General features: G+C 44.3%; 1 protein-coding gene across 1 annotated transcript in view; it reads right to left on the reverse strand.

Annotated features, from left to right (window-relative positions):
* Positions 1-4,140: 4,140 nt before the first annotated feature.
* LOC128640346 (prolyl 3-hydroxylase 3) overlaps positions 4,141-27,383 on the reverse strand; it is a 56,778-nt gene continuing 33,535 nt past the window's right edge. Inside the window, exons 7-8 of the mRNA XM_053692843.1 lie at positions 8,040-8,129; positions 4,141-4,377 (exon numbers count right to left, since the gene is read on the reverse strand). Coding sequence (XP_053548818.1) covers positions 4,156-4,377; positions 8,040-8,129 — 312 coding nt within the window. The 3' untranslated portion in view covers positions 4,141-4,155. The remainder of the gene's footprint in view (positions 4,378-8,039; positions 8,130-27,383) is intronic.

The raw sequence follows: 27,383 nt of genomic DNA on the forward strand, positions 1-27,383 counted from the left end.
CCAAACACAGACATACACTGATACCCACACACAAACATACACAATGATACCCTCACACAGTGATACCCACGCACACACACACAGTGAAACCCATGCATACACACAGTGATACCCTCACAAACACACAGTGATACCCACACACAAACATACACAATGATACCCTCACACAGTGATACCCACGCACACACACACAGTGATACCCACACACACAGTGATACCCACGCACAGACATACACAATGATACCCACGCACAGACATACACAATGATACCCACGCACAGTGATACCCACACACACACACACAGACAGTGATACCCATGCACAGACAGTGATACCCACACACAGACATACACAATGATACCCACGGACAGACATACACAATGATACCCACGCACAGACATACACAATGATACCCACGCACAGACATACACAATGATACCCACGGACAGACATACACAATGATACCCACGCACAGTGATACCCACACACAGACATACATTGATACCCACGCACACACACACAGACAGTGATACCCATGCACAGACATACACAATGATACCCATGCACAGACATACACAATGATACCCACGCACAGACATACACAGTGATACCCAAACACAGACATACACAATGATACCCACGCACACACATACACAATGATACACTCACACAGTGATACCCACTCACACACACACAGTGATACCCACGCATACACACAGTGATACCCTCACACACACACAGTGATATCCACGCACAGACATACACAGTGAAACCCATGCATACACACAGTGATACCCTCACACACACACACACACACACAGTGATACCCACACACAAACATACACAATGATACCCTCACACAGTGATACCCACGCACACACACACAGTGATACCCACACACACAGTGATACCCACGCACACAGTGATACCCATGCACACAGTGATACCCACGCACAGACATACACAATGATACCCACGCACAGTGATACCCACACACAGACATACATTGATACCCACGCACACACACACACAGACAGTGATACCCATGCACAGACATACACAATGATACCCACGCACAGACATACACAATGATACCCATGCACAGACATACACAATGATACCCACGCACAGTGATACCCACACACAGACATACATTGATACCCACGCACACACACACACAGACAGTGATACCCATGCACAGACATGCACAATGATACCCACGCAAAGACATACACAATGATACCCACGCACAGTGATACCCACACACAGACATACACTGATACCCACGCACACACACACACAGACAGTGATACCCACACACAGACATACACTGATACCCACGCACACACACACACACACAGTGATACCCACGCACAGACATACACAGTGATACTCTCACACACACAGTGATACACACACACAGTGATACCCGCACAGTGATACACAGTCACACAGTGATATACACACACACACAATTGATACCCACGAACACACATATACATTGATACCCACACGCAAAGTGATACCCAATCTCAGTGATACCCACACACAGACATACACAGAGTGATACACACGCACACGTACAGAGTGATACACACGCACACGTACACAGTGATACACACGCACACAGTGATACACACGAACACGTACAGAGTGACACACGTACACAGTGATACCCACGCACACAGTGATACACAAAAACACTGAAATGTACACACACAGAGAAACTAAAACACAGACGTGATACACAATCCCCTACATAATGCAACACGCACACAGATATACACAGTGATATGCACGTACAAAGTAATACACAGACACAATGATACCCTCACACACACAATGATACCCACGCACAGTGATACCCACACACAGACATACACTGATACCCACGCACACACACACACGATACCCACGCACAGTGATACCCACGCACACACACACACAGACAGTGATACCCACGCACACACACACACAGACAGTGATACCCATGCACAGACATACACAATGATACCCACGCACAGTGATACCCACACACAGACATACAGTGATACCCACGCACACACACACACACACACAATGATACCCACGCACAGTGATACCCACGCACACACACACACAGACAGTGATACCCACGCACAGACATACACAATGATACCCACGCACAGACATACACAATGATACCCACGCACAGACATACACAATGATACCCACGCACAGTGATACCCACACACAGACATACACTGATACCCACGCACACACACACACAGTGATACACACACACACAGTGATACCCACGCACAGACATACACAGTGATACTCTCACACACACAGTGATACCCGCACAGTGATACACAGTCACACAGTGATATACACACACACACACCATTGATACCCACGAACACACATATACATTGATACCCACACGCAAAGTGATACCCACTCTCAGTGATACCCACACACAGACATACACAGAGTGATACACACGCACACGTACAGAGTGATACACACGCACACGTACACAGTGATACACACGCACACAGTGATACACACGAACACGTACAGAGTGACACACACGTACACAGTGATACACAAAAACACTGAAATGTACACACACAGAGAAACTAAAACACAGACAACGTGATACACAATCCCCTACACAATGCAACACGCACACAGATATACACAGTGATATGCACGTACAAAGTAATACACAGACACAATGATACCCTCACACACACAGTGATACCCACGCACACAGTGATACCCACGCACAGACATACACAATGATACCCACGCACAGTGATACCCACACACAGACATACACTGATACCACGCACACACAGCGATACACACACACACAGACAGTGATACCCACGCACAGACATACACAATGATACCCACGGACAGACATACACAATGATACCCACACACAGTGATACCCACACACAGACATACACTGATACCCACACACACAGTGATACCCACGCACAGACATACACAATGATACCCACGCACAGACATACACAATGATACCCACGCACAGTGATACCCACACACAGACATACACTGATACCCACGCACACACACACACACCGCGATACCCACACACACAGACAGTGATACCCACGCACAGACATACACAATGATACCCACGCACAGTGATACCCACACACAGACATACACTGATACCCTCACACACACAGTGATACACACACACACACCAGTGGTACACACACACAGTGATACCCGCACAGTGATACACAGTCACACAGTGATATACACACACACACAAACACACACCATTGATACCCACGAACACACATACACAGTGATACCCACATGCAAAGTGATACCCACACACAGACATACACTGAGTGATACATACACAGTGATACACACACACGTACAAAGTGATACACACACGCACACAGTGATACACACGCACACGTACACAGTGATACACATGAACACGTACAGAGTGACACACATGTACAGTGATACACACGCACACGTACAGAGTGATACACACACATACACAGTGATACACACACACACGTACACAGTGATACACACACACACAGTGATACATACGCACACGTACACAGTGATACACACGCACACGTACACAGTGATACACACGCACACGTACAGAGTGATACACACACATACACAGTGATACACACGCACATGTACACAGTGATACACACGAACACGTACAGAGTGACACACACGTACACAGTGATACCCACGCACACAGTGATACACAAAAACACTGAAATGTACACACACAGAGAAACTAAAACACAGACAACGTGATACACAATCCCCTACATAATGCAACACGCACACAGATATACACAGTGATATGCACGTACAAAGTAATACACATACACGTATAGTGATACACACACCCCTACATAATGAACCATGCCCACAGTAATACATAGATACACATTCACATACACAGGCACAGTTATACACAAGCACACATACACGTGCACAGTTATAAACACACAGTGATACACGCAGACATGTATACAGAGATACACACACAGTTATACATACATGCACATAGTGATACACACACAATCATGGAATGATGCACACTTAAACAACCATACTTACATACACACAGTCCTAGACACGCACACATTCACTCACACATACCAACACACAGGTGTGCAATAAAAAAAAATTGTTTAACTACACAAATGATAATGCTTGTACCTTCAATAGCTGAACGACACACAAGTTGTGCATATGAGAAGTGCAGCCTCGGCGTGCCAAAGTAAGACTGCGCCAGAACACGTGATCTCTCACTGGCGTGATAATACAGCTGTGCGTGTGATGGATCCACTGCTCCTAAAGCAGCCAACTGCACAAAAAATACCACAATAAGACCCTGGTGGAAAAAACACCTGTTCTGCCTGTGAATGGGTTGATAATGAGCTTACAGCTTACTGACGTCTGAGAGGGAAACCTCTTACTTAGGAGGAACTTACTGCACTTGTGATCCTCAAATATAGTGATGACATACTGCAAAGGCGTGTTTAGTGAGCCGTTAGTGCCAGTAGGGCAGTGTGTTTAGTGAGCCGTTAGTGCCAGTAGGGCAGTGTGTTTAGTGAGCCGTTAGTGCCAGTAGGGCAGTGTGTTTAGTGAGCCGTTAGTGCCAGTAGGGCAGTGTGTTTAGTGAGCCGTTAGTGCCAGGTGATAATATGACGTGCCAGTAGGGCAGTGTGTTTAGTGAGCCGTTAGTGCCAGGTGATAATATGCCGTGCCAGTAGGGCAGTGTGTTTAGTGAGCCGTTAGTGCCAGGTGATATCCCGTGCCAGTAGGGCAGTGTGTTTAGTGAGCTGTTAGTGCCAGGTGATAATATCCCGTGCCAGTAGGGCAGTGTGTTTAGTGAGCCGTTAGTGCCAGGTTATATGCCGTGCCAGTAGGGCAGTGTGTTTAGTGAGCTGTTAGTGCCAGGTGATAATATGCCGTGCCAGTAGGGCAGTGTGTTTAGTGAGCCGTTAGTGCCAGGTGATATCCCGTGCCAGTAGGGCAGTGTGTTTAGTGAGCTGTTAGTGCCAGGTAATAATATGCCGTGCCAGTAGGGCAGTGTGTTTAGTGAGCCGTTAGTGCCAGGTGATAATATCCCGTGCCAGTAGGGCAGTGTGTTTAGTGAGCTGTTAGTGCCAGGTGATATCCCGTGCCAGTAGGGCAGTGTGTTTAGTGAGCTGTTAGTGCCAGGTGATAATATGCCGTGCCAGTAGGGCAGTGTGTTTAGTGAGCCGTTAGTGCCAGGTGATAATATGCCGTGCCAGTAGGGCAATGTGTTTAGTGAGCCGTTAGTGCCAGGTGATAATATGCCGTGCCAGTAGGGCAGTGTGTTTAGTGAGCCGTTAGTGCCAGGTGATAATATGCCATGCCAGTAGGGCACTGTGTTTAGTGAGCCGTTAGTGCCAGGTGATAATATGCCGTGCCAGTAGGGCAGTGTGTTTAGTGAGCCGTTAGTGCCAGGTGATAATATGCCGTGCCAGTAGGGCAGTGTGTTTAGTGAGCCGTTAGTGCCAGGTGATAATATCCCGTGCCAGTAGGGCAGTGTGTTTAGTGAGCCGTTAGTGCCAGGTGATAATATGCCGTGCCAGTAGGGCAGTGTGTTTAGTGAGCTGTTAGTGCCAGGTGATAATATGCTGTGCCAGTAGGGCAGTGTGTTTAGTGAGCCGTTAGTGCCAGGTGATAATATGCCGTGCCAGTAGGGCAGTGTGTTTAGTGAGCCGTTAGTGCCAGGTGATAATATGTCGTGCCAGTAGGGCAGTGTGTTTAGTGAGCCGTTAGTGCCAGGTGATATCCCGTGCCAGTAGGGCAGTGTGTTTAGTGAGCTGTTAGTGCCAGGTGATAATATGCCGTGCCAGTAGGGCAGTGTGTTTAGTGAGCCGTTAGTGCCAGTAGGGCAATGTGTTTAGTGAGCTGTTAGTGCCAGGTGATAATATGCCGTGCCAGTAGGGCAGTGTGTTTAGTGAGCCGTTAGTGCCAGGTGATATCCCGTGCCAGTAGGGCAGTGTGTTTAGTGAGCCGTTAGTGCCAGGTGATAATATGCCTTGCCAGTAGGGCAGTGTGTTTAGTGAGCCGTTAGTGCCAGGTGATATCCCGTGCCAGTAGTGCAGTGTGTTTAGTGAGCCGTTAGTGCCAGGTGATAATATGCAGTGCCAGTAGGGCAGTGTGTTTAGTGAGACGTTAGTGCCAGGTGATATCCCGTGCCAGTAGTGCAGTGTGTTTAGTGAGCCGTTAGTGCCAGGTGATAATATGCCGTGCCAGTAGGGCAGTGTGTTTAGTGAGCCGTTAGTGCCAGGTGATAATATGCCGTGCCAGTAGGGCAGTGTGTTTAGTGAGCCGTTAGTGCCAGGTGATAATATGCCGTGCCAGTAGGGCAGTGTCTTTAGTGAGCTGTTAGTGCCAGGTGATAATATGCCGTGCCAGTAGGGCAGTGTGTTTAGTGAGCCGTTAGTGCCAGGTGATAATATGCCTTGCCAGTAGGGCAGTGTGTTTAGTGAGCCGTTAGTGCCAGGTGATATCCCGTGCCAGTAGGGCAGTGTGTTTAGTGAGCTGTTAGTGCCAGGTGATAATATGCCGTGCCAGTAGGGCAGTGTGTTTAGTGAGCCGTTAGTGCCAGTAGGGCAGTGTGTTTAGTGAGCCGTTAGTGCCAGGTGATAATATGCCGTGCCAGTAGGGCAGTGTGTTTAGTGAGCCGTTAGTGCCAGGAGGGCAGTGTGTTTAGTGAGCCGTTAGTGCCAGGTGATAATATGCCGTGCCAGTAGGGCAGTGTGTTTAGTGAGCCGTTAGTGCCAGTAGGGCAGTGTGTTTAGTGAGCTGTTAGTGCCAGGTGATATCCCGTGCCAGTAGGGCAGTGTGTTTAGTGAGCCGTTAGTGCCAGTAGGGCAGTGTGTTTAGTGAGCCGTTAGTGCCAGGTGATAATATCCCGTGCCAGTAGGGCAGTGTGTTTAGTGAGCCGTTAGTGCCAGGTTATATGCCGTGCCAGTAGGGCAGTGTGTTTAGTGAGCTGTTAGTGCCAGGTGATAATATGCAGTGCCAGTAGGGTAGTGTGTTTAGTGAGCCGTTAGTGCCAGGTGATAATATGCCGTGCCAGTAGGGCAGTGTGCTTAGTGAGCCGTTAGTGCCAGGTGATAATATGCCGTGCCAGTAGGGCAGTGTGTTTAGTGAGCCGTTAGTTCCAGGTGATAATATGCCGTGCCAGTAGGGCAGTGTGTTTAGTGAGCTGTTAGTGCCAGGTGATATCCCGTGCCAGTAGGGCAGTGTGTTTAGTGAGCTGTTAGTGCCAGGTGATAATATGCCGTGCCAGTAGGGCAGTGTGTTTAGTGAGCTGTTAGTGCCAGGTGATATGCCGTGCCAGTAGGGCAGTGTGTTTAGTGAGACGTTAGTGCCAGGTGATATGCCATACAGTAGTGTACAGGTGTGCGTGGTGCTATGTATTAGTAGTGTATAGGTGTGCCTGGTGCTGTGTACAGTTGTGTGTGGTGCTATGTATTAGTAGTGCATAGGTGTGCCAGGTGCGGTGTACAGGTTTGCCTGGTGCTGTGTATTAGTAGTGTATAGGTGTGCCTGGTGCTGTGTATTAGTAGTGTATAGGTGTGCCTGGTGCTGTGTATTAGTAGTGTATAGATGTGCCTGGTGCGGTGTACAGGTGTGCCTGGTGCTGTGTATAGGTGTGCCTGGTGCTGTGTATTAATAGTGTATAGGTGTGTCTGGTGCGGTGTACAGGTGTGCCTGGTGCTGTGTATAGGTGTGCCTGGTGCTGTGTATTAATAGTGTATAGGTGTGTCTGGTGCGGTGTACAGGTGTGCCTGGTGCTGTGTATAGGTGTGCCTGGTGCTGTGTACAGGTGTGCCTGGTGCTGTGTACAGGTGTGCCTGGTGCTGTGTACAGGTGTGCCTGGTGCTGTGTACAGGTGTGCCTGGTGCTGTGTACAGGTGTGCCTGGTGCTGTGTACAGGTGTGCCTGGTGCTATGTACAGGTGTGCCTGGTGCTGTGTACCTTTAGTGACTGCAGTACACTCAGGCTCTGCATCCTCTCGTGGGGAGTGTGAGATGAACGTCTTGCCTTGAACCCAGATCCTTCGGCCATCTAGAGAGGGGACAAGTGAGAAAGACAAGTTGTCACACACTTCAGGCTCTCTCCCCCTGTATTACTGGTCTACATCCCCTAACTCACATAAACCCCCTGGTCCCCACAGACTTTACAAGTGAAAAAAATGTATCTAAAACAAACTAGAGGCACCAAAAAACTAACTAAAAACAAAATTTATGCTTACCTGATAAATGTATTTCTTTTTTGACACGATGAGTCCACGGATCATCTTAATTACTAATGGGATATTCACCTCCTGGTCAGCAGGAGACGGCAAAGAGCACCACAGCAGAGCTGTTAAATAGCTTCTCCCTTCCCTCCCACTCCAGTCATTAGACCGAAGTTAAGGAAAGAAAGGAAAAGCCAAGGTGCAGAGGTGTCTGAAGTTTATAATAACCAACAACCTGTCTTGCAAGAACAGGGCGGGCCGTGGACTCATCGTGTCAATAAAGAAATAAATTTATCATCAGGTAAGCATAAATTTTGTTTTCTTTTTTAAGACACAATGAGTCCACGGATCATCTTAATTACTATTGGGAATCAATACCCAAGCTAGAGTACACAGATGATACGGGAGGGACAAGACAGGAACCTAAACGGAAGGCACCACTGCTTGAAGAACCTTTCTCCCAAAAGCAGCCTCAGCCGAGGCAAAAGTGTCAAATTTGTAAAACTTTGAAAAAGTGTGAAGTGAGGACCAAGTTGCAGCCTTGCAAATCTGTTCTACAGAAGCTTCATTTTTGAATGCCCATGAGGAAGCAACAGCCCTAGTGGAATGAGCTGTAACTCTCTCTGGAGATTGCTGTCCAGCAGTTTCATAGGCAAAACGTATGATACTCTTCAGCCAAAAAGAAAGGGAAGTAGCCGTAGCTTTCTGACCCTTACGTTTTCCCAAGAAAACTACAAACAAAGCAGACGACTGACTAAAATCCTTAGTCGCCTGCAGGTAAAACTTTAAAGCACGAACTACGTCCAAATTGTGCAAAAGACGTTCCTTCTGAGAAGTAGGATTAGGACACAAGGAAGGAACAACAATCTCTTGATTAATGTTCCTATCAGAAACAACCTTAGGAAGGAACCCTAGTGTAGTACATAAAACAACCTTATCTGAATGAAAAATAAGATAAGAATACTGCAATGCCAAGAGTTCCGAGACTCTACGAGCAGAGGAGATAGCAAAAAAGAAATAAAACTTTTCATGATAACAACTTAAATCTAAGGAATGCATAGGCTCAAATGGAGGCCGCTGCAGAACGTTGATAACTAAATTCAGACTCCATGGACGAGTAACTGGTTTGAACACAGGCTTGATCCTGACAAAATGATTGTACATCTGGGACATCCGCCAGACGTTTGTGTAACAAAATAGATAAGGCCGAGATCTGACCCTTTAGTGAACTCGTCGATAAACCTTTCTCCAAATTCTAGGAATCCTATCTCTACTCCATGAGTAGCCTTTAGATTCACACCAATAGAGATATTTATGCCAAATCTTATGGTAAATTCTTCTAGTAACAGGCTTACGAGCCTGAATCATAGTCTCTATAACAGAATCAGAAAATCCTCGCTTGGATAAAATTAAGCGTTCAATCTCCAAGCAGTCAGCTTCAGAGAAACTAGATTTGGGTGAAGGAAGGGCCCCTGAATCAGAAGGTCCTTCCTCAACGGAAGTCTCCAAGGTGGAAGAGATGTCATCTCCACCAGATCTGCATACCAAATCCTGCGAGGCCAGGCCAGTGCTATGAGGATCACTGAGGCCCTTTCCTGTTTGATTTGAGCAATTACTCAAGGAAGAAGAGCAAACGGAGGAAACAGGTATGCTAGATTGAAGGTCCAAGGGGCCGCCAAAGCATCTATCAGTTCCGCCTGGGGGTCCCTGGATCTTGACCCGTACCTCTGGAGCTTGACATTCTGTCAAGATGCCATGAGATCTAATTCCGGCTGACCCCACTTGAGAATCAGGCTGGCAAATACTTCCGGATGGAGTTCCCACTCCACCGGATGAAAGGTCTGTCTGCTCAGGAAGTCCGACTCCCAGTTGTCCTCCGCCCACTGAATTATTCTGGTTACCTCTGTCATCGCAAATGAACTCCTCGTTCCTCCCTGATGCAGGTATGCATGTGGCGCCCTCTTTCTACTCTTTATATTTTAACAGTTGTTCCACACTCTCTGGGATCAAGAGGAGCAGCCTGACTCACCATACCTATTAGGAGGATATCTTTATCCCTTCAATTTACCATCAACTTATGGACATTATACAGGACTAATACGGTAGACCTGATCTACTATATTTAAAGTTTATTACCTTGTTTTATATTGAATATTGTTTTCTTACTTTTAACATCAGCGCTCTTTTATATCCCTTTATTGGGATACGTTCATTTTTTCTTTGGCTGAAAAAAAAACAAAAACAAAAAAGCAGTGTTCAGCTCCTAACGCAGCCCCATTGTTTCCTATGGGGAAATAAAAGTTATGTCTACACCTAACACGAACCCCGAGTTTAAACACCCCTAACCTTACACTTATTAACCCCTAATCTGCCGCCCCCACTATCGCTGACACCTACATTATATTATTAACCCCTAATCTGCCGCTCCGGACATCGCCGCCACCTACATTATACTTATGAACCCCTAATCTACTGCCCCCAAGATCGCCGACACCTACATTATATTTATTAACCCCTAATCTGCCCCCCAACATCGCCGCAACTATATTACATTTATTAACCCCTAATCTTCCGACCCCAATGTCGCCGCTACTATATTAAATTTATTTACCCCTAAACCTAAGTCTAACCCTAAGTCTAACCCCCCCCTAACTTAAATATAATTTAAATTAAACAAAATAAATTTAACATAATTAAAAAAATTAATCCTATTTAAAACTAAATACTTACCGATAAAATAAACCCTAAGCTAGCTACAATATAACTAATAGTTACATTGTAGCTAGTTTAGGATTTATATTTATTTTACAGGCAACTTTGTATTCATTTTAAATAGGTACAATAGTTATTAAATAGTTATTAACTATTTAATAACTACCTAGCTAAAATAAGTACAAAATTACCTGTAAAATAAACCCTAACCTAAGTTACAATTACACCTAACACTGCACTATAATTTAACTAATTACCTAAACTACCTACAATTAATTACAATTAAATTAAATAAACTAAATTACGACCCCCCCCCCCACTAAATTACAGAAAAAAAAAACACTACCCCCTTGAAGATCACCCTACCTTGAGCCGTCTTCACCCAGCCGGGCACAAGTGGTCCTCCAGAGGGTCCGAAGTCTTCATCCTATCCGGCCAGAAGAGGACATCCAGACCGGCAGAAGGCTTCATCCAGGCGGCATCTTCTATCTTCATCCTTCCGGAGCGGAGCGGGTCCATCTTCAAGACATCAGACACGGAGCATCCTCTTCATCCGACGACTGAATGACTGGTCCTTTAAATGACATCATCCAAGATGGCGTCCCTTGAATTCCGATTGGCTGATAGAATCCTATCAGCCAATCGGAATTAAGGTAGGAAAAATCCTATTGGCTGATGCAATCAGCCAATAAGATTGAACTTGCATTCTATTGGCTGATTGGAACAGCCAATAGAATGCGAGCTCAATCCTATTGGCTGATTGGATCAGTCAATAGGATTTTTCCTACCTTAATTCCGATTGGATAATAGGATTCTATCAGCCAATCGGAATTCAAGGGACGCCATCTTGGATGATGTCATTTAAAGGACCAGTCATTCAGTCGTCGGCCGTCGGGTGAAGAGGATGCTCCGCGTCGGTTGTCTTGAAGATGGACCCACTCCGCTCCGGAAGGATGAAGATAGAAGATGCCGCATGGATGAAGCCTTCTGCCGGTCTGGATGTCCTCTTCTGGCCGGATAGGATGAAGACTTCGGACCTTCTGGAGGACCACTTGTGCCCGGCTGGGTGAAAACGGCTCAAGGTAAGGTGATCTTCAAGGGGGTAGTGTAAGGTTTTTTTAAGGGGGGATTGGGTGGGTTTTAGAGTAGGGTTGGGTGTGTGGGTGGTGGGTTTTAATGTTGGGGGGTATTGTATTTTTTTTACAGGTGAAAGAGCTGATTACTTTGGGGCAATGCCCCGCAAAAGGCCCTTTTAAGGGCTATTTGTAATTTAGTATAGGGTAGGGAATTTTATTATTTTGGGGGGCTTTTTTATTTTATTAGGGGGATTAGATTAGGTGTAATTAGTTTAAAATTCTTGTAATTCTTTTTTTTCTGTAATTTAGTGTCCCCCCCCCCCCCCCGTAATTTAGTTTATTTAATTTAATTGTAATTAATTGTAGGTAGTTTAGGTAATTAGTTTAATTATAGTGTAGTGTTAGGTGTAATTGTAACTTAGGTTAGGGTTTATTTTACAGGTAATTTTGTACTTATTTCAGCTAGGTAGTTATTAAATAGTTAATAACTATTTAGTAACTATTCTACCTAGTTAAAATAAATACAAAGTTGCCTGTAAAATAAATATAAATCCTAAGCTAGCTACAATGTAACTATTAGTTATATTGTAGCTAGCTTAGGGTTTATTTTATCGGTAAGTATTTAGTTTTAAATAGGATTAATTTATTTAATTATGTTAAATTTATTTAGTTTAATTTAAATTACATTTAAGTTAGGGGGGGTTAGACCTAGGGTTAGACTTAGGTTTAGGGGCTAATAAATTTAATATAGTAGCGGCGACGTTGGGGTCGGAAGATTAGGGGTTAATAAATGTAGGTAGGTGTCGGCGTTGTTAGGGACGGCAGATTAGGGGTTAATAAAATTTAACTAGTGTTTGCGAGGGGGGAGTGCGGCGCTTTAGGGGTTAATATATTTATTAAAGTGACAGCGATGTCCGGTCGGCAGATTAGGGGTTAAACATTTTAGTTAAGTGTTTCCAATGTGGGGGGGGGGGGGAGCCTCGGTTTAGGGGTTAATAGGTAGCTTATGGGTGTTAGTGTACTTTTAGCACTTTAGTTAAGAGTTTTATGTTCCGGCGTTAGCCCATAAAACTCTTAACTACTGACTTTTAAATGCGGTAGGAGTCTGGACAGGAGAGGGTCTACCGCTCACTTTTTCTGGCGATCGTAATACCGGCGTTAGGAAAATCCCATTAAAAAGATAGGATACACAATTGACGTAAGGGGATTTGCGGTAAACTAAAATCGCGGAAGACCCTTTCCTGCCTGACTCGTAATACCAGCGGGCGTTAAAAAGCAGCGTTGGGAACCCTCAACGCTGCTTTTTAAGGCTAACGCAAGACTCGTAATCTCGCCGTATGTCTTTTAAAGTAACTCCAGCGGGTGCTAGAGCAGAAGTGCAGGGCACTGCTTGTGCGGGCGGTAAACCTTGGGACGCTTGGGGAGAAAGCTGCGGCATAACTTGACCCTCGTCATTAGACCCTTGGGCAGCATCCGCCTTAGAAAACTTTTGCTCAGAAAAAATCTTTTCCCTATAATTTAAAGTCCTCTGAATACATGTGGGACAGAAAGGGATTGGTGGTTCCACATTAGCTTCAAAACACAAGGAGCAAGAACCATCTTGCAAGGCCCCTTGGTCCATAGTTGTTCAGAATTGGTCTTTTTATAGAATAAAAATTTAAACTCAAAAAAAAGTTACTGTCTCTTTAAATTCAGAGACAAACTTTTTTACTTTAATGTATGTAACGTTAAATTTTGCTACTAAATTATTCCCAAAGTAGAAAAAAAAACACCTCTGCACCCCAGCAACCGTGCTGAGGTGCTCCTACCTGACCGGAAAAAAAAAACGGGTGCTTGTGTATCCGTTCAGTGCAGCATTCAATACACAGTCTGTTGCGCTGCAGAACAAGCCTCAATCCGGAGCGTCACAGTACAGACTTCCCAACCGATGTTAGAAACGCATGCTCTACACGGACCATGTGTTTCAACACAGCACCTCAGAAAATGTGATCTGAATAACTTCCTGACCGAGGCGCAAGTGAAATGGCGTGAAGTCGGAAGCTCCGCCCATCGTGGGCATATCACATCAAAAGGAAAAACTCTGTTCTGTAAAAGCATTTATTCTGAGCAAAAGACCTATGAATAAAGTAAAAAACCACCAGAGCAATAATCCCCAGCCCCAGTGCCTGCACCTAATGCTGTCCCAATATAAGTGCCCTTCTTTTTGCACTTAATAAAAATAACGGTGTGCTAACTCCTTCCTGGGTCCCCCCAGAAAAAAAAAAAAAAAATTATGCTTACCTGATAAATTTATTTCTCTTGTGGTGTATCCAGTCCACGGATCATTCATTACTTGTGGGATATTCTCCTTCCCAACAGGAAGCTGCAAGAGGATCACCCACAGCAGAGCTGTCTATATAGCTCCTCCCCTAACCCCCACCTCCAGTCATTCGACTGAAGACAAGCAAGAGAAAGGAGAAACTATAGGGTGCAGTGGTGACTGTAGTTTAAAAATAAATAAAAAACACCTGCTTTAAAATGACAGGGCGGGCCGTGGACTGGATACACCACAAGAGAAATACATTTATCAGGTAAGCATACATTTTGTTTTCTCTTGTAAGGTGTATCCAGTCCACGGATCATCCATTACTTGTGGGATACCAATACCAAAGCTATAGGACACGGATGAAGGGAGGGACAAGGCAGGCGCTTAAACGGAAGGCACCACTGCCTGTAAGACCTTTCTCCCAAAAATAGCCTCCGAAGAAGCAAAAGTATCAAATTTGTAGAATTTAGAAAAAGTATGAAGCGAAGACCAAGTCGCTGCCTTACAAATCTGTTCAACAGAAGCCTCATTCTTAAAAGCCCATGTGGAAGCTACCGCTCTAATAGAATGAGCTGTAATTCTTTCTAAGCGGATTATACTTCTTAGCCAAAAAGAAAGAGAAGTTGCCGAAGCCTTTTGGCCTCTCCTCTGTCCAGAGTAGACGACAAACAATGCAGATGTTTGACGAAAATCTTTAGTAGCTTGTAAATAAAACTTTAAAGCACGAACCACGTCAAGATTGTGTAATAGACGTTCCTTCTTTGAAGAAGGATTAGGACACAGTGACGGAACAACAATCTCTTGATTGATATTCTTATTAGATACCACCTTAGGTAGAAAACCAGGTTTGGTACGTAACACTACCTTATCTGCATGGAAAACGAGATAAGGGGAATCACATTGTAAAAGATAACTCCGAAACTCTTCGAGCCGAGGAGATAGCTACTAAAAACAGAACTTTCCAAGATAAGAGCTTAATATCTATGGAATGCAAATGTTCAAACGGAACCCCTTGAAGAACTTCAGCAGGCCCATTTATCAAGCTCCGTACGGAGCTTGAAGGGCCGTGTTTCTGGCGAGTCTTCAGACTCGCCAGAAACACAACTTATGAAGCAGCGGTCTAAAGACCGCTGCTTCATAACCCTGTCCGCCTGCTCTGAGCAGGCGGACAGGAATCGCCGGAAATCAACCCGATCGAATACGATCGGGTTGATTGACAGCTCCCTGCTGGCGGCCAATTGGCCGCGAGTCAGCAGGGGGCGGCGTTGCACCAGCAGCTCTTGTGAGCTGCTGGTGCAATGTTAAATGTGGAGAGCGTATTGCTCTCCGCATTTAGCGAGGTCTTGCGGACCTGATCCGTAGTGACGGATCAGGTCCGCAAGCCCTTTGATAAATGGGCCCCTAAGAACTAAATTTAAACTCTATGGCGGAGCAACAGGTTTAAATACAGGCTTGATTCTAACCAAAGCCTGACAGAACGCCTGAACATCTGGAACCTCAGCCAGACGTTTGTGCAAAAGAATAGACAGAGCAGAAATCTGTCCCTTTAAGGAACTAGCTGACAAACCCTTCTCCAATCCTTCTTGGAGAAAGGATAATATCCTAGGAATCCTGACCTTACTCCATGAGTAACCCTTGGATTCACACCAATGAAGATATTTACACCATATCTTATAATAGATTTTCCTGGTGACAGGCTTTCGCGCCTGTATTAAGGTATCAATGACCGATTCGGAGAAACCACGCTTTGATAAAATCAAGCGTTCAATCTCCAAGCAGTCAGCCACAGAGAAATTAGATTTGGATAGTTGAAAGGACCCCGAATAGAAGGTCCTGTCTCAGCGGCAGAGTCCATGGTGGAAAGGATGACATGTCCACCAGATCTGCATTCCAAGTCCTGCGTGGCCACGCAGGTGCTATCAAAATCACCAAAGCTCTCTCCTGCTTGATCTTGGCAATCAGACGAGGGAGCAGAGGAAACGGTGGAAACACATAAGCCAGGTTGAAGGACCAAGGCGCTGCTAGAGCATCTATCAGTGCTGCCTTGGGATCCCTGGACCTGGATCCGTAACAAGGAAGCTTGGCGTTCTGACGAGACGCCATGAGATCCAGTTCTGGTTTGCCCCAAAGTTGAACCAACTGCACAAACACCTCCAGATGGAGTTCCCACTCCCCCGGATGAAAAGTCTGTCGACTTAGAAAATCCGCCTCCCAGTTCTCTACTCCTGGGATATGGATAGCTGATAGATGGCAAGAGTGAACCTCTGCCCATAGAATTATCTTTGAAACTTCCAACATTGCTAGGGAACTCCTTGTTCCCCCTTGATGGTTGATGTAAGCTACAGTCGTGATGTTGTCCGACTGAAATCTGATGAACCTGACCGCAGCAAGCTGAGGCCAAGCGAGTGCCTCCTCCTGAGTCCACGAGCCCTGAGCCTTCAGGGAGTTCCAGACTGCACCCCAGCCCAAAAGGCTGGCATCTGTAGTTACTATTGTCCAATCTGGCCTGCGGAAGGTCAAACCCTTGGACAGATTGACTCGAGATAGCCACCAGAGAAGAGAATCCCTGGTCTCTTGATCCAGATTTAGTAGAGGGGACAAATCTGTGTAATCCCCATTCCACTGACCGAGCATGCAGAGTTGCAGCGGTCTGAGATGTAGGCGGGCAAATGGCACTATGTCCATTGCCGCTACCATTAAGCCGATTACTTCCATACACTGAGCCACTGAAGGGCGAGAAGTAGAATAAAGAACACGGCAGGAATTTAGAAGTTTTGACAACCTAGCCTCTGTCAGGTAAATCTTAATTTCTACAGAATCTATTAGAGTTCCTAGGAAGGAAACTCTTGTGAGAGGGGATAGAGAACTCTTTTCTTCGTTCACTTTCCACCCATGAGACCTCAGGAATGCCAGAACAATGTCCGTATGGGACCTGGCGATTTGAAAATTTGACGCCTGTATCAGAATGTCGTCTAGGTAAGGGGCTACTGCTATACCCTGCGGCCTTAGGACCGCCAGGAGCAACCCCAGAACCTTCGTAAAGATTCTTGGTGCCGTAGCTAACCCAAAGGGAAGAGCCACAAACTGGTAATGCCTGTCTAGGAAGGCGAACCTGAGAAACCGATGATGATCTCTGTTTATCGGAATATGAAGATAAGCATCCTTTAAGTCCACGGTAGTCATATATTGACCCTCCTGGATCATAGGTAGGATGGTTCGAATAGTCTCCATCTTGAAGGATGGGACCCTGAGAAATTTGTTTAGGATCTTGAGATCTAAGATTGGTCTGAAGGTTCCCTCTTTCTTGGGAACTACAAACAGATTTGAATAGAAGCCTTGCCCCTGTTCCTCCTTTGGAACTGGGTGCATCACTCCCATAACTAGGAGGTCTTGAACACAATGTAAGAATGCCTCTCTCTTTATCTGGTTTGCAGATAATTGTGAGAGATGAAATCTTCCTTTTGGGAAGTCCAGAAGATATCCCTAGGACACAATTTCCAATGCCCAGGGATCCTGGACATCTCTTGCCCAAGCCTGGGCGAAGAGAGAAAGTCTGCCCCCAACTAGATCCGTTACCGGATCGGGGGCTGATCTTTCATGCTGTCTTAGAGGCAGCAGCAGGTTTTTTGGCCTGCTTTCCGTTGCTCCAAGCCTGGTTAGGTCTCCAGACCTGCTTGGACTGGGCAAAATTTCCCTCTTGTTTTGTGTTAGAGGAAGTTGAAGCTGCGCCACTCTTGAAGTTTCGAAAGGCACGAAAATGAGTCTGTTTGGTCCTTAATTTGTTGGACCTATCCTGAGGAAGGGCGTGACCTTTTCCTCCAGTAATATCAGAAATGATCTCCTTCAGTCCAGACCGAATAGGGTCTGCCCCTTGAAGGGAATGTTGAGAAGCTTAGACTTTGAAGTAACGTCAGCTGACCAGGATTTAAGCCATAACGCCCTACGCACCTGAATAGCAAAACCTGAGTTCTTAGCCGTTAGTTTGGTTAAATGAACAACGGCGTCAGAAACAAATGAATTGGCTAGCTTAAGAGCTTTAAGCTTGTCAAGGATATCATCCAATGGGGTTTCTACCTGTAGAGCCTCTTCTAGAGACTCAAACCAGAAGGCCGCAGCAGCAACAGGGGCAATGCATGCAAAGGGCTGGAGAATAAAACCTTGTTGAATAAACATTTTCTTTAGGTAACCCTCTAATTTTTTATCCATTGGATCTAGAAAAGCACAACTGTCCTCGACGGGATAGTTGTACGCTTAGCTAGGGTAGAAACTGCTCCCTCCATCTTAGGGACCGTTTGCCACAAGTCCCGTGTAGCGGCATCTATGGGAAACATCTTTTTAAAAACAGGAGGGGGAGAGAACGGTACACCTGGTCTATCCCATTCCTTAGTAATAATTTCTGAAAACCTCTTAGGTATTGGAAAAACATCAGTGTAAACAGGCACTGCATAGTATTTATCCAATCTACACAATTTCTCCGGGACTATAATGGTGTCACAGTCATCCAGAGTAGCTAAAACCTCCCTGAGCAACACACGGAGGTGTTCAAGCTTAAATTTAAATGTAGACATATCAGAATCAGGTTGAAGTGTCTTCAGTGAGTCAGAAAAATCACCCACAGATAGAAGCTCTCCTGCCTCAGCTTCTGCATATTGTGTGGGTGTATCAGACATAGCTACTAAAGCGTCAGAGAGCTCTGTATTTTTCTTAGCCCCAGAGCTGTCTCGCTTTCCTTGTAACCCTGGAAAATACCGCTGTAAGGGTATGATCCATAACTGCCGCCATGTCTTGTAAGGTAAACGCTATGGGCGCGGTAGATGTACTTGGCGTCCCTTGAGCGGGAGTTATAGGCTCTGACATGTGGGGAGAGTTAGTCGGCATAACTTCCCCCTTGTCAATTTCCTCTGGTGATAAATCTTTTAAAGCCAGAATATGGTCTTCATAACTTATAGTAAGATCAGTGCATTTGGTACACATTCTAAGAGGGGGTTCCACAATGGCTTCAAAACATAATGAACAAGGAGTTTCCTCTATGTCAGACATGTTTAACAGACTAGTAATGAGACCAGCAAGCTTTGAAAACACTTTAATTAATGTGAAAAAGCAAAATATAAAAAACGGTACTGCGCCTTTAAGGGAAAAAAACAAACACAAAAACTGCAAAACAGTGAAAAAAGCAGTTATATTTATGAAATTTTTACAGTGTGTATAACAGACTAAAATAGCATTGCACCCACTTGCAAATGGATGATTAACCCCTCAGGCTCAAAAACGAGCAAAAAAAACGGTAAAAACGTTATAACAGTCACAAGCAAACTGCCACAGCTCTACTGTGGCTCCTACCTTCCCATAAAACGACTTTTGTAGGCACAAAAACCCCTTACAGAGGTCCAATATGTCAGGGGACTCCTTCAGGGAAGCTGGATGTCTCAGAATGTAAAAACTACTGCGCAATTAGAGCGCGAAAATAGGCCCCTCCCACCATGCACTCAAAGTCAGAGGGCCTTAAAAAACTATTCCTAGGAGTAAAATCACAGCCATGTGGAAAACTAGGCCCCAAATAAAGATTTATCACCCTTAGTAAAAACGTTGTTTATAAATCTTGTAAACGTTTAACATACTAAGCCATAAGAGTAAGTAACATGAATATTACCCTTTACTACAAGCATGATGCCAGTCGTTGTTAATTCACTGCAATCAGGCTTACCTTAAATATATCAGGCACTGTCAGCATTTTCTAGACTTCTTAACATCTCTCTAGAAAAAAATATACTGAACATACCTCAGGGCAGTTAATTCTGCAGGCCGTTCTCCCAGCTGAAGTTTTCCGATACTCTTCAGTTATGTTTGAGAACAGCAGTGGATCTTAGTTACAACCTGCTAAGATCATCGAAAACCTCAGGCAAAACTCTTCTTCTAATTTCTGCCTGAGGTAAAAACAGTACAACGCCGGTACCGTTTAAAAATAAACTTTTGATTGAAGATAAACTACACTAAGTCACCACACATCTCTAGCTACTTCCCTTGTCGAGAGCTGCAAGAGAATGACTGAAGGTGGCAGTTGGGGGAGGAGCTATATAGACAGCTCTGCTGTGGGTGATCCTCTTGCAGCTTCCTGTTGGGAAGGAGAATATCCCACAAGTAATGGATGATCCGTGGACTGGATACACCTTACAAGAAAGAGAAATAAAGTAGCACTAACCTTAACTTCTGCCTAACAGCTAGGTAGCTCACAGGCTTAAGAGGACCTCTCCCTCCCATTGACCTGTGGAAAAAAGGCATGCCGAGTAATCCTTTCCTCAGACTAAGGCATACAGAGCAGCAAAAAAAAAATACTATGGTAAGCGCAGTGAGAATTATGTCCCACAAGTTCCCATTGCTCTAAAGCCACCAATGCTCTACTGAAGAGACTGATATGGACTACGGCTACACCCTAGAACAAAGCAGCACAATCTTGTACTACTTTAAAAATAATAAACTCTTGATAGAAGAATCTAATCTAACACCTCCCTTTACCTCTTCCTATCACTAATGTAGGCAAAGAGAATGACTGGGGTGGGAGGGAAGGGAGGAGCTATTTAACAGCTCTGCTGTGGTGCTCTTTGCCGCCTCCTGCTGACCAGGAGGTGAATATCCCATTAGTAATTAAGATGATCCGTGGACTCATTGTGTCTTAAAAAAAAAAAAAAAATGGATTATATACAGCACACTGCAGAAAATGTCACCGGTGTCTCTTTAAATATCAGTCAGTCTGAGATACACACAAATGGAAACGGATCGGTCATTTTATACACAGAACTAAAATCTTACAATTTGTACCAATTTAATACTAACCTTTCATGTGTAAATGGTTGGGAAAAAGGATACAAAAATGAGTAAGATTGGGGGGTATAATGATTATGCCAGATTATTCTAATGCCCCGGTAATCGTCTCACTTTATTAACAGAGAATACAGCTAATTCTCTTGGTTCGTTTATTCACCCTTTGTAGTATAAATTGTATTCACACCTGCACAAAGGATACAGACTAGTTATAGAGAATACAGCTAATTCTCTAGGTCAGCTTATTCATTTGTGTGTTTAACCCTTTGTAGTATACGTTGTATTCTCACTTGCACAAAGGATACAGACTAGTTATAGAGAACACAGCTAATTCTCTAGTTAGTTTATTCATTTGTGTGTTTAACCCTTTGTAGTATACGTTGTATTCTCACCTGCACAAAGGATACAGACTAGTTATAGAGAATACAGCTAATTCTCTAGGTCAGTTTATTCATTTGTGTGTTTAACCCTTTGTAGTATAAGTTGTATTCTCACCTGCACAAAGGATACAAACTACTTATAGAGAATACAGCTAATTCTCTAGGTCAGCTTATTCATTTGTGTGTTTAACCCTTTGTAGTATAAGTTGTATTCTCACCTGCACAAAGGATACAAACTACTTATAGAGAACACAGCTAATTCTCTAGTTAGTTTATTCATTTGTGTGTTTAACCCTTTGTAGTATAAGTTGTATTCTCACCTGCACAAAGGATACAAACTACTTATAGAGAACACAGCTAATTCTCTAGTTAGTTTATTCATTTGTGTGTTTAACTCTTTATAGTATAAGTTGTATTCTCACCTGCACAAAGGATACCAACTATTTATAGAGAATACAGCTAATTCTCTAGGTTAGTTTATTCATTTGTGTGTTTAACCCTTTGTAGTATAAGTTGTATTCTCACCTGCACAAAGGATACAAAGGGTTAAACACACAAATGAATAAGCTGACCTAGAGAATTAGCTGTATTCTCTATAAGTAGTTTGTATCCTTTGTGCAGGTGAGAATACAACTTATACTACAAAGGGTTAAACACACAAATGAATAAACTGACCTAGAGAATTAGCTGTATTCTCTATAAGTAGTTTGTATCCTTTGTGCAGGTGAGAATACAACGTATACTACAAACTACTTATAGAGAATACAGCTAATTCTCTAGGTTAGTTTATAATTTATGTGTTTAACCCTTTGTAGTATAAGTTGTATTCTCACCTGCACAAAGGATACAAACTACTTATAGAGAATACAGCTAATTCTCTAGGTCAGCTTATTCATTTGTGTGTTTAACCCTTTGTAGTATAAGTTGTATTCTCACCTGCACAAAGGATACAAACTACTTATAGAGAATACAGCTAATTCTCTAGTTAGTTTATTCATTTGTGTGTTTAACCCTTTGTAGTATAAGTTGTATTGTCACTTGCACAAAGGATACAAACTACTTATAGAGAATACAGCTAATTATCTTGGTTAGTTTATTCATTTGTGTGTTTAACCCTTTGTAGTATAAGTTGTATTCTCACCTGCACAAAGGATACAAACTACTTATAGAGAACACAGCTAATTCTCTAGTTAGTTTATTCATTTGTGTGTTTAACCCTTTGTAGTATAAGTTGTATTCTCACCTGCACAAAGGATACAAACTACTTATAGAGAACACAGCTAATTCTCTGTCAGTTTATTCATTTGTGTGTTTAACCCTTTGTAGTATAAGTTGTATTCTCACCTGCACAAAGGATACAGAGTACTTAAAGGGACAGTAAACACCAAAAATATTATGGTTTAAAAAGATAGATAATCCCTTTATTTACCATTCCCCAGTTTTGCATAACCAACACAGTTATATTAATATACTTTTTCCCTCTGTGATTACCTTGTATATAAGCCTCTGCAGCCTGCTCCTTATCTCAGTTATATTAATATACTTTTTACCTCTGTGATTACCCTGTATCTAAGCCTCTGCAGACTGCCCCTTATCTCAGTTATATTAATATACTTTTTACCTCTGTGATTACCCTGTATCTAAGCCTCTGCAGACTGCCCCTTATCTCAGTTATATTAATATACTTGTTACCTCTGTGATTACCCTGTATCTAAGCCTCTGCAGACTGCTCCTTATCTCAGTTATATTAATATACTTTTTACCTCTGTGATTACCTTGTATCTAACCCTCTGCAGACTGCCCCTTATCTCAGTTATATCAATATACTTTTTACCTATGTGATTACCCTGTATCTAAGCCTCTGCAGACTGCCCCTTATCTCAGTTACATTAATACACTTTTTACCTGTGATTACCCTGTATCTAAGCCTCTGCAGACTGCTCCTTATCTCAGTTATATTAATATACTTTTTACCTCTGTGATTAACTTGTATTTAAGCCTCTGCAGACTGCTCCTTATCTCAGTTATATTAATATACATTTTGCCTCTGTGATTACCCTGTATCTAAGCCTCTGCAGACTGCTCCTTATTTCAGTTATATTAATATACTTTTTACCTCTGTGATTACTTTGTATCTAAGCCTCTGCAGACTGCTCCTTATCTCAGTTATATTAATATACTTTTTACCTCTGTGATTACCTTGTATCTAAGCCTCTGCAGACTGCTCCTTATCTCAGTTATATTAATAAGGTAATTTATGCTTACCTGATAAATTTATTTCTTTTACGATATGACGAGTCCACGGATTTCATCCTTACTTATGGGATATCGCCTCCTGGTCAGAAGGAGGAGGCAAAGAGCACCACAGCAGAGCTGTATATATAGCTCCTCCCTTCCCTCCCACTCCAGTCATTCGACCGAAGTTAGGAAGAGAAAGGAAAAGCCAAGGTGCAGAGGTGACTGAAGATTAACAAAAATAAAGACCTGTCTTAGAAAATGACAGGGTGGGCCGTGGACTCGTCATATCGTAAAAGAAATAAATTTATCAGGTAAGCATAAATTTCGTTTTCTTTTACAAGATACAACGAGTCCACGGATTTCATCCTTACTTATGGGATACAATACCAAAGCTATAGGACACGGATGAAAGGGAGGGACAAGACAGGAACCTAAACGGAAGGCACCACTGCTTGAAGAACCTTTCTCCCAAAAACAGCCTCAGATGAAGCAAAAGTATCAAATTTGTAAAATTTGTAAAAAGTATGAAGAGACGACCAAGTTGCAGCCTTGCACATCTGTTCAACAGAAGCATCATTTTTAAATGCCCATGAGGAAGCCACAGCCCTAGTTGAATGAGCCGTAAATCTTTCAGGAGGCTGCTGTCCAGCAGTCTCATATGCAAAACGGATGATACTCTTCAGCCAAAAAGAAAGAGAGGTAGCCGTAGCTTTCTGGCCCCTACGTCTTCCAGAAAAAACAACAAATAATGAAGATGATTGACGAAAATCTTTAGTCGCCTGCAAGTAAAACTTCAGGGCACAGACTACGTCTAAATTATGTAACAGACGCTCCTTCTTAGAAGAAGTATTAGGACACAATGAAGGAACAAAAATTTTCTGATTAATATTTTTGTTGGAAACAACCTTAGGAAGAAAAACAGGTTTGGTAGGTAACACTACCTTATCGGAATGAAAAATAAGATAAGGAGAATCACATTGTAATGCTGAAAGCTTAGAAACTCTGCAAGCAGAAGAAATAGCAAACAAAAATAAAACTTTCCAAGATAACAACTTAATATCTATGGAATGCATAGGTTCAAACGGAACCCCTTTGTTATGGTATAAACCGGATACCAAGGGTTAATACCTGATGAAAGATGCCCTGAACGTGGGATCAGCAACACACACAAACCCAGCTAATTCCCCCCAAACATGAGACCAGGCTCCATCTTGAAGGTAAAAACAGAATGTACTTTATTGAGGGCTATATGCCCAGTATTTATGCAGGTCTGAGACCAGATGGGGGGTTGGAAGAGTATTTTACATTAGATAGAGGGAAGACGCCCTTTGACATGATACAATAGAATTACATTACTTAACCAAATAAACAATTTAAACACAAGAAAACAATGGAGTCCTTCTTATCACTTGGAAGTCTGCTCTCTGGAGGTGATTAAACAATGTGAATGCTTATCACATAAACCTAATTACAGTACACAATAGATGCTGCCAGAAAACCTGTCTTTAGAAAATAGCTTCTCAAAGCTGAACAAAGTTAACCCTTCCAGTACTGACAGAGGGGTCTGTCACACGGCTCCCTCCTGGTGGGACACTCTGGCAGACCCGGCTTGACCCTTTGGCGGGTCAACTTGGGGATGACCTGACTAGGAGGTGGTAGGCATGTCAGGTTGCCGGGACAATCCATCTGTATTCCCGTTATGAGAGAGAATTCCTGTCCGTATAAATAAGGGTTCAACTTCTTCAGTGCCCAGACTAGGGCTAAACAGTCCTTCAAAATCTCATCGGCTTCTTTACGAGTTTTTTTGTACCTGCTCTTTATAGGTATCCACAAGCCCTTCATGCTGACGTAGGTTGCCCTTGAGCTGCTGCACCTCACTATGAGCCAGCGTCAGCTTCTCCTCCAGTGTCGCTAAGTTTGTCTTTAATGTTTCATGTTCCACTCTGAAGCTGGTGTTTTCTGCGGTCTGTCGGTGCAGCTTGTCTAGCAGAGATTCCCGTTCTAAACGCGCTTTTTCCTCTGCGCTCCTCTTCTCTCCCGGTAGCACTGTTATGTGATTGTTTAACGTGACCATTTCATCCTCTACTTGACTCTTCTCCTTCATCAGCGCATTGTAAAGGGACTTCCACGTATCAATAGCGGATAGAGATTTACTGAGCTCAGCGTCCTGGGGCTCAGCAGCAGGTAGGTCAGTCTCTGCGGCACGGATCTGGGCACTGGTAGTCACAGGGTTAACATCGGTGGGACCCATGGAGCGTAGGCAGAAACAAGGGGGGCCAAGTTATTTCCAAGGAGAACATCAGCAGGTAAGTCCTTCATGACCCCCACATTCACAGGTCTAGCGCCCACTCCCCAATCCAAATGTACCTGGGCAACAGGTAGGAGGAACACAGCACCCCCTGCTACCCTCACAGCCAGTGTCTCCGGTGTGCTGGTTCTCAGACACCAAGTTCTTTTGGAGCAAGGTCATGGTAGCACCAGTATCCCGTAGACCACTGACCTCCTTCCCATTCACTTTAACCAGTTGCCGGTTATCCCGGTGGGCAGCTTGCACAGGGTCTGTTTCATGTAGGATGCCTCAGCATTTTTGCTCCTGTAGGTAGTGGGCCGCAGGCCGGGGGTTACGGCGGGTCTCCTCCAGGACTGTGCTTGGTTCGCTGTGTTTAGGGGACACTCTGGTCTTTTGTGCCCTAGTTTCTTACATCCAAAGCACCAAATAGGCTGTGAGTAGTCCCGTGAGTTGAACCGGGCTGTCTGAGGATAGTTCGTGACTGGAGGCCGTGTGGTAGAGCGGTGCGCCGGGGGTTGGTAACTGGTAGCTGCTGGGGTGACTTTGGGTCTGTACTCCACTCTGGCAGGGGGCTTAGTGGTAGCAGTGTCCAGTTTGCGGGCATCCGTATACTCATCTGCCAGACGAGCAGCTTCATGCAGGGTGGAGGGTTTACAGTCCCAAACCCACTCTCTAACTCCTGCGGATAACTTGTCGAAGCAATGTTCCAACAGGAATAGCTGCAGCACCTCTTCCCCGGATACGGCTTGGCACCCCGCCATCCAGTGAGCTGCTGTGCGGTGCACCTTACATACCCACTCAACGTAGGAATCTCCAGCTAGTTTAACAGTGTCTCTGAACCGTCTCCTGTATGCCTCCGGTGTAATCACATACCTGGAGAGCAGAGCCGCTTTTACAGCATTATAATCCCCGACTTCCTCATCTGGAATGGCCCGAAAAGCCTCGCTGGCCCGGCCAGATAATTTTCCGGATAATATCATGACCCAGTCCTCTGCGGGTACCTTGTGTAGGGCACATTTCCTCTCAAAATCCGCAAGGTACCCATCAATCTCTCCTTCTGTTTCCAGGAAGTTTTTAAAAGCTGCAAAATGTACTTTTCCCTTTTCCACTGGGGTTGCTGTGACTTGGGCGGCTGCAGCGCCTATTTGGCGAAGTAGGTTGGCCTCCACAGCTGCTATGACCCGGTCGATAATTTCTGTAGTCGGGTTGGGGCTATAATGTGCCAGTCTTATTTTAACCGCCCGGTCAAAGCTTGCTTCTTC

The sequence above is a fragment of the Bombina bombina genome, chromosome 9 (genome assembly GCF_027579735.1).
Source record: "Bombina bombina isolate aBomBom1 chromosome 9, aBomBom1.pri, whole genome shotgun sequence".
Lineage (NCBI taxonomy): Eukaryota > Metazoa > Chordata > Amphibia > Anura > Bombinatoridae > Bombina > Bombina bombina.